The sequence below is a fragment of the Artemia sp. Qi Xiang Cuo genome, chromosome 5 (assembly GCF_049724085.1).
Source record: "Artemia sp. Qi Xiang Cuo chromosome 5, ASM4972408v1, whole genome shotgun sequence".
In the NCBI taxonomy this organism is placed as follows: Eukaryota; Metazoa; Arthropoda; class Branchiopoda; order Anostraca; family Artemiidae; genus Artemia; species Artemia sp. Qi Xiang Cuo.
In genome coordinates, this window is record NC_142798.1 from 43,136,861 (window position 1) to 43,154,593 (window position 17,733).

At 35.0% G+C, this 17,733-nt stretch overlaps 1 protein-coding gene across 1 annotated transcript in view; it reads right to left on the bottom strand.

The window, feature by feature from the left end:
* The window catches only part of LOC148952162 (trafficking protein particle complex subunit 11-like), a 249,466-nt gene that overhangs the window by 61,648 nt on the left and 170,085 nt on the right, over window positions 1-17,733 (bottom strand). Inside the window, exon 21 of the mRNA XM_089089622.1 lies at window positions 1,178-1,302. Coding sequence (XP_088945748.1) covers window positions 1,178-1,302 — 125 coding nt within the window. The remainder of the gene's footprint in view (window positions 1-1,177; window positions 1,303-17,733) is intronic.

Genomic DNA, 17,733 nt, shown 5'->3' on the forward strand with positions numbered 1-17,733 from the left:
ATTCCTTGTGCAATTGATATCAATAGCAATAACCAGTCTGGTAATCTGCCTTGGAAAGGTGCCAAGGAACGTAAACCAAGCAAATAGCACAGGAAGGAACATAAACCAAGCAAAGTATAAGTTAGCACTCTACTTACGAATTACTATAATTTCAGAGTTTTTCCAATCCCTTAGAAAATACTTAATATTCAAACATGCATTATATATTTCAAATAGAGTGGGATCCAACAAATGTTTTTTTTTTAAATAACTATATTGACAATACCATCTAAGCAAGGAGCTGTCAATGGTTTTAGAGAATTAACAGCATCTTGTAATGAATCAATTGTTAATGGTGACTGTTTATTTCGGTTATTATCAAATACATGTTCAGCTTGACTTTGAATCTGGCGACAGGTTTACATTTTATTACTTACTGTGAGGCTCATTTTTGTATAACAGACTGCATATCTTCTTGATTAGTTGTCATGCATAACACATCTACAACAGTGTAAAATATAATTAAATTCAAAATCGAAAGTTGTAGAAGAAAAGGATCGGAACTTCTGTTCTGAAATCAAGATTTCCAGTATCATTTCCCAAAAATTTATGAGATTTAATTAGGTTCTAAATTTAATTAGGTTCTGAAAAAGGTAATATGAAATTTTGTCAGTGCTCGAACTTATTTGATTACTAAAAAGCTAAGCTTCAAAACTAGGGAATGTATCTTGGAAAAAATGATGGAAACTCGCAGAGCCAAATTCAGGAAAACCCAAGAAATTTTATTTCTGGGAAATCAATGTCAGTTTCAGCTCTTAGAAGATCAAGATCTTGTCATTCTAGCTTGAAAAAAAATATATCTGTCTAGAAAAACAGTTAGGCTACCGCTAGGTTATCAAAAAATAATGGATAGGCGATACAACATCTTAGAAATTATTTCTTAGTTTGCACTTCATATTTGGATGTAGAAGGGAGTATGTCCTATTTTTTAAAGTTCCTGATTTTGGACGTTTAAAATATAATTTTAGATTAAAATAATTTTGATACAAATTAAAATTCCTAGAAAAACATAAAAAATAGCATCTTTTGAGTTTTGAAAGTAGGGTTTACTGTATTATTCCCAAAAATGGGAAAACCTACAGATGGAGGAAACCAACATTAGCTCCAGTTCTAAAAAGATTAAGTGCTGTCTACTTACGTCTCCTTTTTCATCCCCTGCATACAGCCGTCCATCATGCACGACAAGTTTCCGAAGTATTTGATCACAACTATATATTTCTTTTAGAAATGACCAGTCTTTCGTCGACCACATCTTGATTTTTCCTGCATAGATTAAATCTTTCTTAATAACATTTTTTTCTTAATAACTTTCTTAATAAATTAGAAGATAGTATTTACTACAACATTCGCTATTTCACGGTTTCTTAAACAACCTGGTCTAGTAACGCACCCAACACCTGCACAAAATAGCATATGATAAAAAATATAAATGTTTTTACTTTTATAACTTTAATAAATCAAATAGTTTTGAGATTTTGATTACTAATTATCAGTCTATGTATATTAAACTGACAATGCACATTTGTTTGTATTTTTTCAGTAACGTGCAAATTATTTTCTCGTCTTGAGAAGGCATAGGGGTTTTGCGACCAACTTATGTTAATTTCTACTCGTTTTGAGTTTGACTCGGTTATTTATTGTAATTCCTGTTCGTGTTGTGTTTCATTTATTTATCGACGCTGATTTGTGGTAGTTTCACGCTTGGTAGATTATTTGATTTATTTTTACTCATTTTTTGTTTAATGGAGTACTTTTCTTTGAAAAACTTATTTTGTGGAAAAAGTTTTTTAAATTAATTTCTGTTCGTTTATATTGACATAGTCTTTTCAGGGAAAAAGAAAATAATACTTTGAATCTTTTCGTTTTTTAAGACTTTATAGTTTGGCCTGCTATTTGTATGCTGGAGAAAATTTTTCAGCAATTTTTTAACAACATACACCCTTTTAAAAATCTGGACACAAATAGTACTGTTTAATCTAGTTTCATACCTCCTCTAGTTGACCTGAAATGGAAAACTTGATACCATTCGCAAAAAAATCTGTTTGCTTTCTATGATAGCTTGGATACGCTTACGCTATTTTTATCTGGTTAAGTTTCAAGAGCAGAAATGGGAGGGTTGGCGTGGGAGGATGGGCGTGGGAGGGTGAGAGTGGAAGGGGGATTAGTTGCCCTCAAATCACTTTCAACTATCAAAAAGGGCATCGGCCCTTTCTATTTTCAATCGAATGAGCCCTTTTCGAAGTTCCCACGACAACTCCTTCGATACGAAGTGTTCTGGTCTAAGCAACAACAACAACAAAAAATAATACATTATACCCACTTCGATCTTTACTATAAAAATGTCAAGCCTTCCAATCACTTTCGACTATTAAAAAGGGCACTAGGACTTTCGATTTCCAATCGAATGAGCCCTTTTGGAAACGACAACGCTTTCTATAAACACCATATATGCCCCCACGGCATAAATTACAACCCTTACTATAAGGTCTGTTAGGGTGGTTTTCATCCTCTAAGACCGAATTTCCAGAACTTTCAACTACGTTAAACAACATGGCTATCTCAAAATTTTGATTGGATGTGTTTGGGGAAATCGTGGGCGTGAGAGGGGTGTTTTTCAAGTTTCTACGACAAAGATTTCAATAAAAACCTTATATGCCCCCAGGGAATAACTTATAATCCGTGCCCTGAGGGTTGTGGGGGAGTGTCCTCCTCAAAAATATATTTTCTATCAGAAAATCAATTACGCTGAACAAAATGGCTATCTCAAAATTTTTATTGGATGTGTTTGGTGGAATGATGGGCGTGGGGGAGGGCTAGTCTCCCTCCAATCGCTTTCGACAATTAAAAAGGGCACTAGCCCTTTAAAGTTCCAATCGAATGAGTTTTTTTTAGGTTTCTACGACAACGCTTTCTTTAAAAATCTTATATGCCCCCAGGGCATAACTTATAACCCTTGCCCTGAGGGTTGTGGGGTTGTGTCATCCTAAAAAACATATTTTATATCTTGAAATCAACTACGCTGAACAACATGGCTATCACAAAATTTTGATTGGATGTGTCTGGTGGAATGATGGGCGTGGGGGAGCTAGTTGCCCTCCAATCACTTCCGACTATTAAAAAGGATACTAGCCCTTCGAATTTCCAATCGAATGAGCCTTTTTTGAAGTTTGTACGACAACGCCTTCTATAAAAACCTTATATGCCCCCAGGGCATAACTTAAAACCCTTGCCCTGAGGGTTGTGGGGGAGTGTCCTCCTCAACAAATATTTTCTATCTAGAAATCAACTACGCTGAACAAAATGGCGATCTAAAAATTTTGATTTGATGCATTTGGAGGAATGATGGGCGTGAGGGGGGACTTTCGACTATTAAAAAGGGCACTAGAACTTGAATTTCCAATCAAAAGAGCCCCTTTTAAAGTTTCTACGGCGACTCCTTCCATATGAAGTGCCCAGCTTTAAAGGAAAAAATAATAAATAGTATCTTGAGCCAACATCGCTTTTATATGCCCTCAGGGCATAACTTACAAGCCTTGTCCTGAGGGTTTTGGAAGAGTGTTCTTCTCAAAAAGATGTTTTCTATCTGGAAATCAACTACGCTGAACAAAATGGCAATCTCAAAATTTTAATTGGATGTGTTTAAGGAAATGATGGGCTTGGGGGGGGGATTAGTTTCCCTCCAACTACTTTCGACTATTAAAAAAGCACTAGCCCTTTGAATTTCCAATCGAATGAGCCATTTTTGAAGTTTCTACGACAACACCTTCTATAAAAACGTTATATGCCCCCAGGGCATAGCTTAGAACCCTTGCCGTGAGGGTTGTAGGGGAGTCTCCTTCTCATAAACATATGTTCTATCTGGAAATCAACTACGCTGAACAAAATGGCTATCTCAAAATTTTCATTGTATGTTTTTGGGGGAATGATGGGTGGGGGGGGGGGCTAGTTGCCCTCCAATCACTTTCGACTCTTAAAAAGGGTACTAGCCCTTCGAGTTTCCAATCGAATGAGCCTATTTTGAAGTTTCTACGACAACGCCTTCTATAAAAATCTTATATGCCCCCAGGGAATAACTTAAAACCCTTGCCCTGAGGGTTGTGGGGGAGTGTCCTCCTCAAAAACATATTTTCTATCCGGAAATCAAATACGCTGAACAAAATGGCTATCTCAAAATTTTGATTGGATGTGTTCTGGGGAATGATGGGTGTGGGGGGCTAGTTGCCCTACAACCACTTTCGACTATTAAAAAGGGCACTAGAACTCTCAATTTCCAATCGAATGAGCCCCTTTTGAAGTTTCTACGACGACCCCTTCCATATGTAGTGCTCTGCTCTAAAGGAAAAAAAATAATAAATAGTACGTAGATAGTTATCCCTATTTGAACTTTTATTTAATAAATAGTACATTGTGCCAACACCGTTCTTCTCAGGACATAACTTAAAACTCTTGCCCCGAGGATTGTGGGGGAGTGTCCTCCTCAAAAAGATATTTTATATGTGGAAATCAACTACTCTGAACAAAATGGCTATCTCAAAATTTTGATTGAATGTATTTGGGGGAATGATGGGCATGGGGGGGCTAGTTACCCTCCAATCACTTTCGACTATTAAAAAGGGTACTAGCCACTCCAAAATCCAGTCGAATGAGCCCTTTTCGAGGTTTCTACGACAACTCCTTCGATAAGAAGTGCCCGGGTGGAGAAAAAAAACACATTGTGCACATATCGTTCTTTACTTAGGCAGCGCTAGCGCGCTGCCTATGATTGAACATTTTCAGACCTGATTTTCACCTTACTATGCAAGTGCAATAGAAAAACCTGGGATCCACTTCATAATGTTTTATCATGATTTAAATCGTTCAGAAAGTTTTTTACTCTACGGCATAAAAAGCTAGTACGGAGACCGCATAAAGGTTCCGAAGGCTCCCATTGTAACAAATAAAGACCAATTGTATGCTTCAATATTTACTTACTTAGTTCCTCCCACTCTGGTCGGTGCATAAAGCTACAATGGTGCCTCTCCACGGCGACCTCTGAAGTGCTTGCAGCCACTGATGAAGCAAACATGTACCCGCCAGTGTAGCCTCTGTCTTTAGGCAAGAGCCAAGTGGCGTTTTTAGTGTTCCATGTCTTCTAATACTGGGGGAAACCCAATATTAAACATTATTAGGGAGCCTGGCATCACACACACAGACTTTATGGCATCAAAAACACCATCTGCTACTTCAAGGTCTCTCAACTATCAATGGTTGCTTTTTTTTCACGTATAACCGTGTTCGCAATTCCATCAGACCAGTGAATACCCAGAATGGGCAGGAGGCAATTATTTTTAAAACCTTGCATTATTTTTCGAGCTGTTTTGTCAATGTCCATGTCTCGCATTCACACATTAGTACAGAGAGGACATTGCTATTTAGGAGTCGGATCTTGAGCCTTAGAAAGTATGCAGATTTGCTTCCAGATTTTACCTAGTTTTGTAGAAGCATCGCCTGCACACGTGATCCAAAAAAACATAAGGTATTAAGGCACCTATTAAGGGTGCATGGGTATTAAGGCATTAACCAAAAGACGCTATGTGATTACAACTAGTACTACTACTATTGCTACTACTCTACTACTATTGCTATCACTTTTTCTATTCCCGCTGCTTCTACTACTACTTCTAATATAACTACTACTATTGTTAAGTCTAAGAGCATCAAAGTATCTCATCCAAGGAATGGCGAACCAGGTGAGGGTGGCTTTAAATTAAACCAAAATATACTACATGCATAAGGGCTGTCAAAACGTTGAAGTAGTAATATGTCCAAACTGGTTTATAGCATTAAGTCAAAACTTTCAGGATATTTTGAGGGAGATTTTGGTGTCAATCTTTTTACCAGGCGCGCGGGAATATCTATTTGGTAATCTTATCATTTACCATGATAGTTTTAAGAGCTAAAGCTGATGATAGTTTGAATGTTTATTGCATTTTTCAGGGTGAAAGTTTCATCAGACACGAAAGTTACCGTAGAGGGGATTTTCCCTGGAGGCATTTGTCTTTGGAACAATTTCCATTGATAGGGGGAACTTTCCACCGAGTAGAGGTTCTTCAGGCTTAGTTTTCTGAATTTTCAGGCTTAATTAAAATGGTCGCTCATAAAGGATTGTGGCTGGAACAGGCAATCTGTTGGCGTTAAGTCATAATGTTGCTCTTTACTTTCAGTTTAATGACCTTGTTTTTTTATTGATTAGAGCCTTTTTTGAAGTTTTTACTACAACGCTTTCAATAAAAACCTTATATGCCCCCAGGACATAATTTACAACCCTTGCCCTGAGGGCTGTGGGGGAGTGTCCTCCTCAATAACCTAATTTCTATCTGGAAATCCATTACGCTGAACAAAATGGCTATCTCAAAATTTTTATTGGATGTGGAAGGGGTCTTAGTTGCCTTCCAATTACTTTCGACTTTTAAAAAGGGCAAAAGCCACTTCAATTTCCAATTGAATGAGCCCTTTTCGAAGTTTCTACGACAACTTCTTCGATACGAAGTGCCCTGGTCTAAGGAAAAAAAAATAATTAATAATACATTGTGCCAACATCGTTCTTATAGGCCCCCAGGGCATAACTTAAAACCCTTGCCCTGAGGGTTGTGGGGGAGTGTCCTCCTCAAAAACATATTTTCTATCTGAAAATCAACTACTCTGAACAAAATGGCTATCTCACAATTTTGATTGGATGTGTTTTGGGAAATGGTGGGCATGGAAGGGGTCTTCCAATCAGTTTCAACTATTAAAAAGGGCACAAGCCACTCCAATTTCCAATTGAATGAACCCTTTTCGAAGTTTCTACGACAACGCCTTCGATACGAAGTACCCTGGTCTAAAACCAAGATAAAAAATAAATAAATAATACATTGTGCCAACATCGTTCTTTACGTAGGCAGCGCTATTGCACTGCCTATGATAGTACTTAGCACCATACTATATGTTGCATTCCATCTTATGGACAAACCCCGTTCTATGGACCTGCGATGTTCATATCTCGATAACATAGGAGGCAGAACATCAGCAACCTGTACAATGGGCAACTGATTATCAGCATCAAGAACCTCATCTAAATCACAAAATCTTTTAGGGAATTCATTTCTATTTTAAATAAGATTTTTTTCGAAAAGGCTGTTAGGAAGACAAAGAATTTGTATATAAGTTTAGTTCTTCCACTTTTTACATGCTTCCATGTACATATGTATAGAAAAAAATTTGGTTGAGGGATGGGGGTTTGGTTTATTTTATAAAAAAAATTCCACCTTGTCTTCAGGCCTTTGTAGAATAGCTGCATTTTTGCATATGGTAAAACATTTATAAATGAGGTATTTGAGGAATATCTTGCCTAGTCGAAGCTCGTTTTAATTAGAAAATATTACATTATAGCAAAGAAGACAGAAACAAGTGATTGATAATCTAAAGTCCATAGTTGACGAGTAGATCCAAAAAAATTTGTAGAGGATCCAAAATTTTTGCATATACAGTTAGGTATTAGATTATGCATTATATTTGCCTCACAATAATCTTAGAAAGTTATTCAGCACTTAAAATTTCCGGCAGCGCGCCACTGCTGACCGTATTGGCGGCGGCGGCACGCTGAGGGCTTTTCAGCGGCGTGCCGCCGGATTTTGGCGCGGTTTCGAGGACTAATCCTATTTACCTACACCCTTAAGGTGGAAAAAAAAAACACGCTACGTCAGTAGATAATTTCGGAGACCACACTGCCTTTCCATGACGATAAATAAAAGTTCAAATAGGGATAAAATCCTTTTAATAGACAGTGATGATGATAACAGTGATAGAAATTCACAAAAATACCAGATATTTTGGTCACATATGCAGTGACCATCATCAGTAGTAATTACTACTGTTGATGGTCACAGCATATGTGAACGAAATATCTGGTATTTTTGTGAATTTCTATCACTGTTATCATCATCACTGTCTATTAAAAGGATTGTATCCCTATTTGAACTTTTATTTAACGCTATGTCAGATATAGCTAAAGTGAGAAACTTAAAAAAAACAGACACGTCTCATGAGTTTAAGAAAAAAGAGATGCTAAAATTACGTTCCTATTGCTGAGACATTTGATGGGGAAAGGCTATTTACTCTTATTCAGACCACAAGACAGCGGTGAGTTTTTTCCCGGAGTGTCAGTAAAAGGTAACTTAACACTGCAACAAATTAAGAGCTCCACGAGAATGACAAACTTCCAATCTAGTGGTTTTACTACTACTACTACTAACAACTCACCGCAGCACCAAGCCACCTGAGGCCAACACAACTACGCACGCTCCTCCTCCACCCCAATCTAATTAGAATGTATCTATGGAATTTGCTTACTGCCATAGGAATTACCATGCTATTTGCTTACTGCCATAGGACCTTACTATTTGATTAGCGCTCTACACCTTTTCAAAGAGTACGAGCGGGGATTCCCCTTGCAAAAAGCGATACTTTTTTTTGGACAATTGCCTTAACTCGAGAGTAGTTTGATTAAGAATGTAACATGTCTAGAATTGTTTGATTGACATTTGCAAAAAGGGATAAGGGATTCGCGAATTGGACTATACAAACAATATTAATCGAATAATAGAGAAAAAAAAACAGAGCTAGATAGTATTTACGAATTGGATTGTATGAAAGTGGAGAAAAAGGGTTAAAGTGATTAGCAGTTAAGGTAACCCTGAAGAGCATGTTAATTCATACCTTATTTATTATAAATTTGAGACAACATAAATCTATGAAAATGGTTAATGATGATAGAATGACATTGCGAGTTGACCTAGCTCTACCTCTCCGATGTGTTCTATATAAATACACAAGTGGTGTTTGAACAGTGTTGTCAGTTTAAAATAGAGTCTAACGTTATAGTATACTAAAAGTTGATACTAAGAGAGATGTAGATGGCAAGAAAAGAATTTTAATAATGAAATTCAGAACAAACCTTAGAAATCCTTCCAAATCAAGTAGTAAGGTGAGTAGTAATGTGAGTACGAACCATCAAGGATCATAAGCACCAACGACCCTAACCAGCAGAGACATCAACCCCCCAAATGTCCCCTATCCCCAAACTGGAAGGGCGCCCCTCTCCCCTCCAACGTTTTGGCCCCCCCCCCCTGCCCATTTTTTTTTTAACATGATATATTTTTTTTACATGTCTTTTACATGTTTTTTTTACATGTCTTCGAATGAGATAAAACATACTTAAATTCAGTAGTGTTTTGTCGTGGTTTACCTTGTCACAGCTAAATTCTCTTGACTTTTCAAAGTTCATTTTGGATTTTTTTCATTGTAATGCGAGATTTGGAAAATTTCAGTAGTGTTTTGACGTAGTTTAACATGTCACACTTAAATTCTCTTGATCCTTCAAAGTTCATTTTGGATTTCTTTCATAAAATGCAAGAGTTGGAATATTTCAGTAGTGTTTTATCGTGGTTTACCATGTCACAGTTACATTCCCTTGATTTATCAAAGTTCATTTTGAATTTTTTTCGTGAAATGCAAGAGTTGGAATATTTCAATAGTGTTTTATCATGGTTTACCTTGTCACAGTTACACTCTCTTGATTTTTCAAAGTTCATTTCGGATTTCGTTCAGTGAAATACAAGACTTGGAATAATTCACTAGTGTTTTGTCGTGGTTTACCTTCTCACAGTTAAATGCTCTTGACTCTTCAATGTTAATTTTGAATTTCTTCAATGAAATGCACGAGTTGGAACATATCAATCTTATTTTGTCGTTATTTTCCATTGCACAGTTACATTCTCTTTATTTTTCTTTTTTTTTTTTGGATTTCTTTCGTGAAATAAAATAGGTTTAATAATTCTGTATCGATTTGTAACCGTTTACATTGTTAAAGTTAAATTATATTTATTTTTAACATTTAATTTTGTATTTATTTCCTTGAAATGAAAGAGTTGGAATATTTCAGTAGTGTTTTGTCATGGTTTACCTTGTTACAGTTACATTCTCTTGATTTTTCAAAGTTCATTTTTGGATTTCTTTCCTTGAAATGCAAGAGTTGGAATATTTCAGTAGTGTTTTGTCGTGGTTTACCTTCTCACAGTTACATTCTCTTGATTTTTCAAAGTTCATGTTTGGATTTCTTTCGTTCAAAAGCAAGAGTTAGAATGTTTAAGTATTGTTTTGCTGTGCTTTACCTTGTCACAGTTACATTCTCTTGATTTTCCACAGTTCATTTTGAATTTTTACATTCTCTCGCTTTTTAAAATTTCATTTTGAATATATTTCGTGAAAAGAAAGAGTTAGAATATTTCAGTAGTGTTTTGTCGTGGTTTACGTTGTCACTGTTACATGCTCTTAATTTCAAAGTTCATTTTGGATTTCTTTTCTTGAAATGCAAGAGTTGGAATATTTCAGCAGTGTTTTGTCGTGGTTTACCTTGTCACAGTTACATTCTCTTGATTTTTCAAAGTTCATTTTGGATTTCTTTCCTTATAATGCAAGAGTTGGAATATTTCAGTAGTGTTTTGTCGTGGTTTATCTTGTCACAGTTACATTCTCTTGATTTTTCAAAGTACATTTTTGGATTTCTATCGTTGAAATGTAAGAGTTGGAATATTTCAGTAGTGTTTTGTTATGGTTTACATTGTCAAAGGTACATTCGCTTTATTTTTCAAAGCTCATTTTTAATTTATTTCATTAAAATGCAAGAGTTGTAATATTTCAGTAGTATTCTGTCGTGGTTTACCTTGCCAAAGTCACATTCCCATGTTATTTCAAAGCTCATTTTGAATTTTTTTCATTGAAATGCAAGAGTTGGAATGTTTCAGTAGTGTTTTGTCGTGGTTTACCATGTCACAGTTACATTCTTTTGATTTTTCAAAGTTCATTTTGGATTTCTTTCGTTGAAATGCAAGAGTTGGAATATTTCAGTAGTGTTTTGTCATGGTTTACCATGTCATAGTTACATTCTCTTGATTTTTCAAAGTTCATTTTGAATTTCTTTCGTTGAAATGCAAGAGTTGGAATATTTCAGTAGTGTTTTGTCGTGCTTTACCTTGTCAGATTTACATTCTCTTAATTTTTCAAAGTTCATTTTGAATTTCTTTCATTGAAATGCAAGAGTTGGATTATTTCAGTAGTGTTTTGTTGTGGTTTACCTTGTCACACTTACATTCGTTTGATTTTTCAAAGTTCATTGTGGATTTCTTTCGTTGAGAAGTGTTTTGTTGTGCTTTACCTTGTCAAAGTTACATTCTCTTAATTTTTCAAAAGTTCATTTTGAATTTCTTTCCTTGAAATGCAAGAGTTGGAATATTTCAGTAGTGTTTTGTTGTGCTTTACCTTGTCACAGTTACATTCTCTTGATTTTTCAAAGTTCATTTTGAATTTCTTTCGTTGAATTGAAGAGTTGGAATATTTCAGTAGTGTCTTGTCGCGGTTTACCTTGTCACAGTTACATTACCTTAATTTTTCAAAGTTCATTTTGAATTTCTTTCGTTGAAATGCAAGAGTTGGAATATTTCAGTAGTGTCTTGTTGTGATTTACTTTGTCACAATTACATTCTCTTGATTATTCAAAGTTCATTTTGGATTTATTTCGTTTAAATGCAAGAGTTGGAAAATTACTGTAGTGTGTTTTCGTGGTTTGCATTTTCACATCTAGATTTCCCTTATTTTTCAAATTTCTATTTATATATTTGTCGCTATATGCAAAAGATGGAATATTTAACCAGTGTTTTTTAATGGTTTGGCTTGTGACTGTTAAAATCTCTTGATTGTTCAATGTTAATTTTGGATTTTATTTGTTGAAATGAAATAGTTGAAATATTTCAGTAGTGTTTTGTCGTGGTTTACCGTGTCACAGTTAGACTCTCTTGATTTGTCACAGTTCATTGTGGATTTCTTTCGTTGAAATGTGTTTTGTTTTGCTTTACCTTGTCACAGTTACATTCTCTTGATTTTTCAAAGTTCATTTTGGATTTTTTTCGTTGAAATGCAAGAGTTAGATTATTTCAGTAGTGTTTTGTTGTGGTTTACCTTGTCAAACTTACATTCTCTTGATTTTTCAAAGTTCATTTTGGATTTCATTAGTTGCAATGCACGAATTTGAATATTTCAGTAGTGTTGTGTCGTGATTTACCTTGTCACAGCTACAATTTCTTGATTTTTCAAAGTTCATTTTGGATTTCTTTCCTTGAAATGCAAGAGTTGAAATATTTCAGTAGTGTTTTGTCGTGATTTACCTTGTCAGATTTAAATTCTCTGGATTTTTCAAAGTTCATTTTTGGATTTCTTTCCTTGAAATGCAAGAGTTGGAATATTTCAGTAGTGTTTTTTTGTGGTTTACCATGTCACAGTTACATTCTCTTGATTTTTCAAAGTGCATTTTGAATTTCTTTCGTGAAATGCAAGAGTTGGAATATTTTAGTAATATTTTGTCGTGGTTTACCTTATCACCGTTGAATTCTCATGATTATTAGAAGTTCATTTTGGATTTATCTCATTGAAATGCATGAGTTGGAATATTTCAGTAGTGTTTTGTATTGGTTTACGTTGTCACACTTACATTCTTTTTATTTTTTAAAGTTCATTTCGGATTTCTTTCGTTGAAATGCAAGAGTTGGAATATTTCAGTAGTGTTTTGTATTGGTTTACCTCGTCACAGTTACATTCTCTTGATTTTTCAAAGTTCATTTTGGATTTCTTTCGTTGAAATGCAAGAGTTGGAATATTTCAGTAGTGTTTTGTCATGGTTTACCTTGTCACATTTGCATTTTCTTGATTTTTCAAAGTTCATTTTAGATTTCTTTCGTTGAAATGAAAGAGTTAGAACATTTCAGTAGTATTTTGTCGTGGTTTACCTTGTCACAGTTACATTCTCTTGATTTTTCAAAGCTCATTTTGGATTTCTTTCCTTGAAATGCAAGAGTTGGAATATTTCAGTAGTGTTTTGTGGTTATTTACCTTGTCACAGCTACATTATCTTGATTTTTCAAAGTTCATTTTGGATTTCTTTCCTTGAAATGCAAGAGTTGAAATATTTCAGTAGTGTTTTGTCGTGATTTACCTTGTCAGAGTTACATTCTCTTGATTTTTCAAAGTTCATTTTTGGATTTCTTTCCTTGAAATGCAAGAGTTGGAATATTTCAGTAGTGTTTTTTTGTGGTTTACCCTGTCACAGTTACATTCTCTTGATTTTTCAAAGTTTATTTTGAATTTCTTTCGTAAAATGCAAGAGTTAGAATATTTCATTAGTGTTTTGTCGTGGTTTACTTTGCCTCAGTTGCATTTTATTGATTTTTCAAAGCTCATTGTGGGTTTCTATCCTTGAAATGCAAGTGTTTGAGTATTTCAGTAGTGTTTCGTCATGGTTTACATTGTCAAACTTACATTTTCTTGATTTTTCAAAGTTCATTTTGGATTTCTTTCATTGAAATGCATGAGTTGGAATATTTCAGTAGTGTTTTGTCGTGGTTTACCATGTCAGAGTTACATTCTCTTGATTTTTCAAAGTTCATTTGGGATTTTTACATTCTCTTGATTTTTCGAAATTCATTTTGCATTTCTTTCGTGAAATGCAAGAGTTGGAATATTTCAGTAGTGTTTTGTCGTGTTTTACCTAGTCACATTTATGTTTTTTCGGTTTTTATAAGATTATTTTGAATTTTTTCAAGACATGCGAGAGTTAGACTATATTAATAGTATTTTATCGGGCTACTCATTCTAACTGTTACATTTTTTTTATTTCGCGCAGCTCATTTTGGAATTTTAAAATTGAACTGCTTGAAGTTGAATATGTCGGTAGTGTTTTGTTTTGCTTTACCTTGTCAAAGTTACATTCACTTGATCTTTAAAAGCTTATTTTCGATTTCTCTCCTTGAAATGCAAGAGTTAGAATATTTCAGTAGTGTTTTGTTATGGTTTACCTTGCTAACGTTATATTCTCTTGATTTTTCGAATTTTATTTTGGATTTCATTAGTTTAGATAAAATAGAGAGAATATTTCAGTATTTTTTTGTTAGGCTTTACCTTATCCCAGTTGCATGATCTTGAATTTTCAAAGTACATCTTGTATTTTTACAATCGCTTTATTTTTAAAAGTTACTTATGAACTTGTTTCGTGTAATGCAAGAATTGGAATATTTCAGTAGTGTTTTGTCATGTTTTAACATGTCAAAGTTACATTCTCTTGATTTTCAAAGTTCAATTTGAATTTCTTTCGTGAAATGCAAGATTTGGAGTATTTCCATAGTGTTTTTTCGTGGTATACCTTTTCACAGATACATTCTCTTGATTTTTCCCAGCTCAGTTTTGATTTACTTCCTGGAATATCAGGAGTTTGAATATTTAAGTAGTGTTTTGTAATGGTATACCTAGTTAAAATTCAAGATCTTGACTTTTCAAAATTCATTTTTGAATTTCATTCTTTGAAACGAAAGAGTTGGAATATTTCAGTAGTGTTTTGTCATGGTTTAACTTGTCACAGTTACATTCTTTTGATTTTTAAAATTTCATTTTGGATTTCGTTACTTGAAATGCAAGAGTTGGAATATTTCAGTAGTGTTTTGTCGTGGTTTACCTTGTCACAGTTACATTTTCTTGATTTTTCAAAGTTCATTTTGGATTTCTTTCGTTGAAATGCAAGAGTTGAAATATTCCAACTCTTGCATTTCAAGGAAATAAATCCAAATGAACTTTGAAAAATCAAGAGAATGTAGCTGTGACAAGGTAAACCACGACAAAACACTACTGAAATATTCCAACTCTTGCATTTCAAGGAAATAAATCCAAAATGAACTTTGAAAAATCAAGAGAATGTAACTGTGACAAGGTAAACCACGATAAAACACTACTGAAATATTCCAACTCTTGCAATTCATGAAAGAAATTCAAAATGAACTTTTAAAAATCAAGATAATTTAACTGTGACAAGGTAAACAACGAAAAAAAACAACTTAAATATTCAATCTCGTTCAATTCAACGAAAGAAATTCAAAATGAAGTATGAAAAATCAAGAGAATGTAACTGTGACAAGGTAAACCACGATAAAACACCACTGAAATATCCCAAATTTTGCAACTCCTGAACGAAATTCAAAATGATCTATGAAAAATCAAGAGAATGTAACTCTGACATGGTAAACCATGATAAAACACTATTGAAATAATCCAACTCTTGCATTTCATGAAAGAAATTCAAAATGAACTTCGAAAAATCAATAGAATGTAACTGTGACAAGGTAAAGCACAACAAAAAACTACGGAAATATTCCAACTCTTGCATTTCAATGAAAGAAATCCAAAATGAACATTGAAAAAGCAAGAGAATGTAACTGTGACAAGGTAAACCACTAAAAAAAAATACTGAATTTAATTTTGTTTAATCTAATTCGAATACATGTAAAAAAAATTTGAAAAAAATATAAAATTTTAAAAAAAATTCAAAAAAAAAAATGGGGAGGGGAGGGGGGCGCCCCTCGAGTTTGGGGATAGGGGACCTTTGGGGGGTTGATGTCGCTGCTGATTAGGGTCGTTGGTGGTTATGATCCTTGATGGTTCGTACTCACATACACCTTACTACTTGATTTGCAAGGATTTATACGGTTTGTTCTGAATTTCATTATTAAAATTCTTTTCTTGCCATCTACATCTCTCTTAGTATCAACTTTTAGTATACTATAATGTTAGACTCTATTTTAAACTGAAAACACGGTTAAACACCCCTTGTGCATTATGAAGAACATATCGAAGAGATAGAGCTCAGTCAATTCACAAAGCCATTCTATCATCATTAACCATTTTTATATATTTATGTCGTGTCAAATTTATAATAAATGAGTCAGGAATTAACATTCTCTTCATGGTTACCTTAACTGCTAATCACTTTAACCCTTTTTCTCCACTTTCATACAATCCAATTCTAAGGGGAATTATTGATTCACGATAGGTGAATTGAGGTCGACTGCGCAGGTGTTCCAAGGTCGATGTTGTTGTAAGTGCACGCTCTCAGCGAATGTCAAGGTCGATGTTGTTGTTGTTGACACACTTTGATTACGCAATCAATTTCTCGGAAATTCACTTCCCCCTCGAGTCCTAGATCAATAACATTGCTCCCGTTAGAATTCAATGCGCATGTGCAACCTTCGTCCCGGAGCTATTACACACAGAAACATCAAATAAATCGATCTTGGAAAAAGAGGTCATTGACCCCATTACGTAATCATTCTCCCTAGGGAGGCTATGCCCTTATTAGGACTCCCGTCAGCATTAAAAATACCGACAGAACCACGTGGTTCTATGCCCATATATGATGTTCGCGTGGGAGTTTTAAAAAAAAGTGTCCGGATCGGGATTCGAAGGGGTGGTGTTATCGTCGGACTCAATAAGGCCTCTCTACTTGTAAGTAAGTAGAGAGAAGCTCATATATTATGGGTTGCTGCTTAGAGTTGGTTAAGTGTTGGGACAAAGCATCACAGACAACGGGCTTAGCCATAGTTGTTCTAATTCGTGGCGTGCCTCAACCTCGCGTGAGCGTCAAAAGCTCAGCTGATATGGTGTATGTGGTATACATTTGTAAAGAACTGATAAAGCTGTCGCTTCAAGGCGCTCCTGTAACAGCTGAGATTGAATTGCTCTAAATACTCGATTTTGGATTATCATCGACAAAAAGAAGACAATCGTAGGCAGCGCAATAGCGCTGCCTAAGTAAAGAACGATGTTGGCACAATGTATTGTTTTTTTTTCTAGACCAGGGCACTTCGTATCGAAGGAGTTGTCGTAGAAACTTCAAAAAGGGCTCATTCGATTGGAAATTGGAAGGGCTAGTGCCCTTTTTGATAATCAAAAGTGGTTGGAAGGCGACTAACACCCCTTCCACGCCCACCATTTCCCCAAACATATCCAATCAAAATTTTTAGATAGCCATTTTGTTCCAGGCAGTTTAAAGTTCAGGAAATTATACCTTTGAGCAGGAAACTCCCCCCCCCACAGTCTTCAGGGAAAGGGTTATAAGTTATGCCCTGGGGGCATAAAAGTTTTTATTGAAATCTTTGTCGTAGAAACTTAAAAAAAGGCTCATGCGATTGGAAATTCAAAGGGCTAGTGCCCTTTTTAATAGTCGAAAGGGATTTGAGGGCAACTAACCCCCCTCTCACGCTTACCTTTTCCCCAAACACATCCAATCAAAATTTTTTGATAGCCATTTTATTAACGCAGTTGAAAGTTTTTGAAATTAGGTCTTTAAGAATGACAATCCATCCCCCACACATCCTTCAGGGCAAAGGTTGTAAATTATGCCCTGGGAGCAGGTAAGGTTTTTATAGAAAGCAATGTTTTAAAAACATCAAAAAGGGCTAATTCAATTGAAAATTGTAAGGGCTAGTGCCCTTTTAATAGTCGAAAGGGATTGAAGGGCAACTAACCCCTTCTCACGCCCACTATTTCCCCAAACACATCCAATCAAAATTTAGGGATATCCATTTTGTACAATGTAATCGAAAGTTTTGGAAATTAGGTCATTTAAGATGATAGCCCCATCAGAGCCATCAGTACAAGAGTTGTAAGTTATGCCTTGGGGGCACATAAGGTTTATATAGAAAGTTTTCGTATAAGTTTGAGAAGGGGCTCATTTGATTGGAAATTGTTCTTTTTAATAGTTGAAAGTGAGGGGAGAATAATTAATCCCCCCTCTCACGCCCA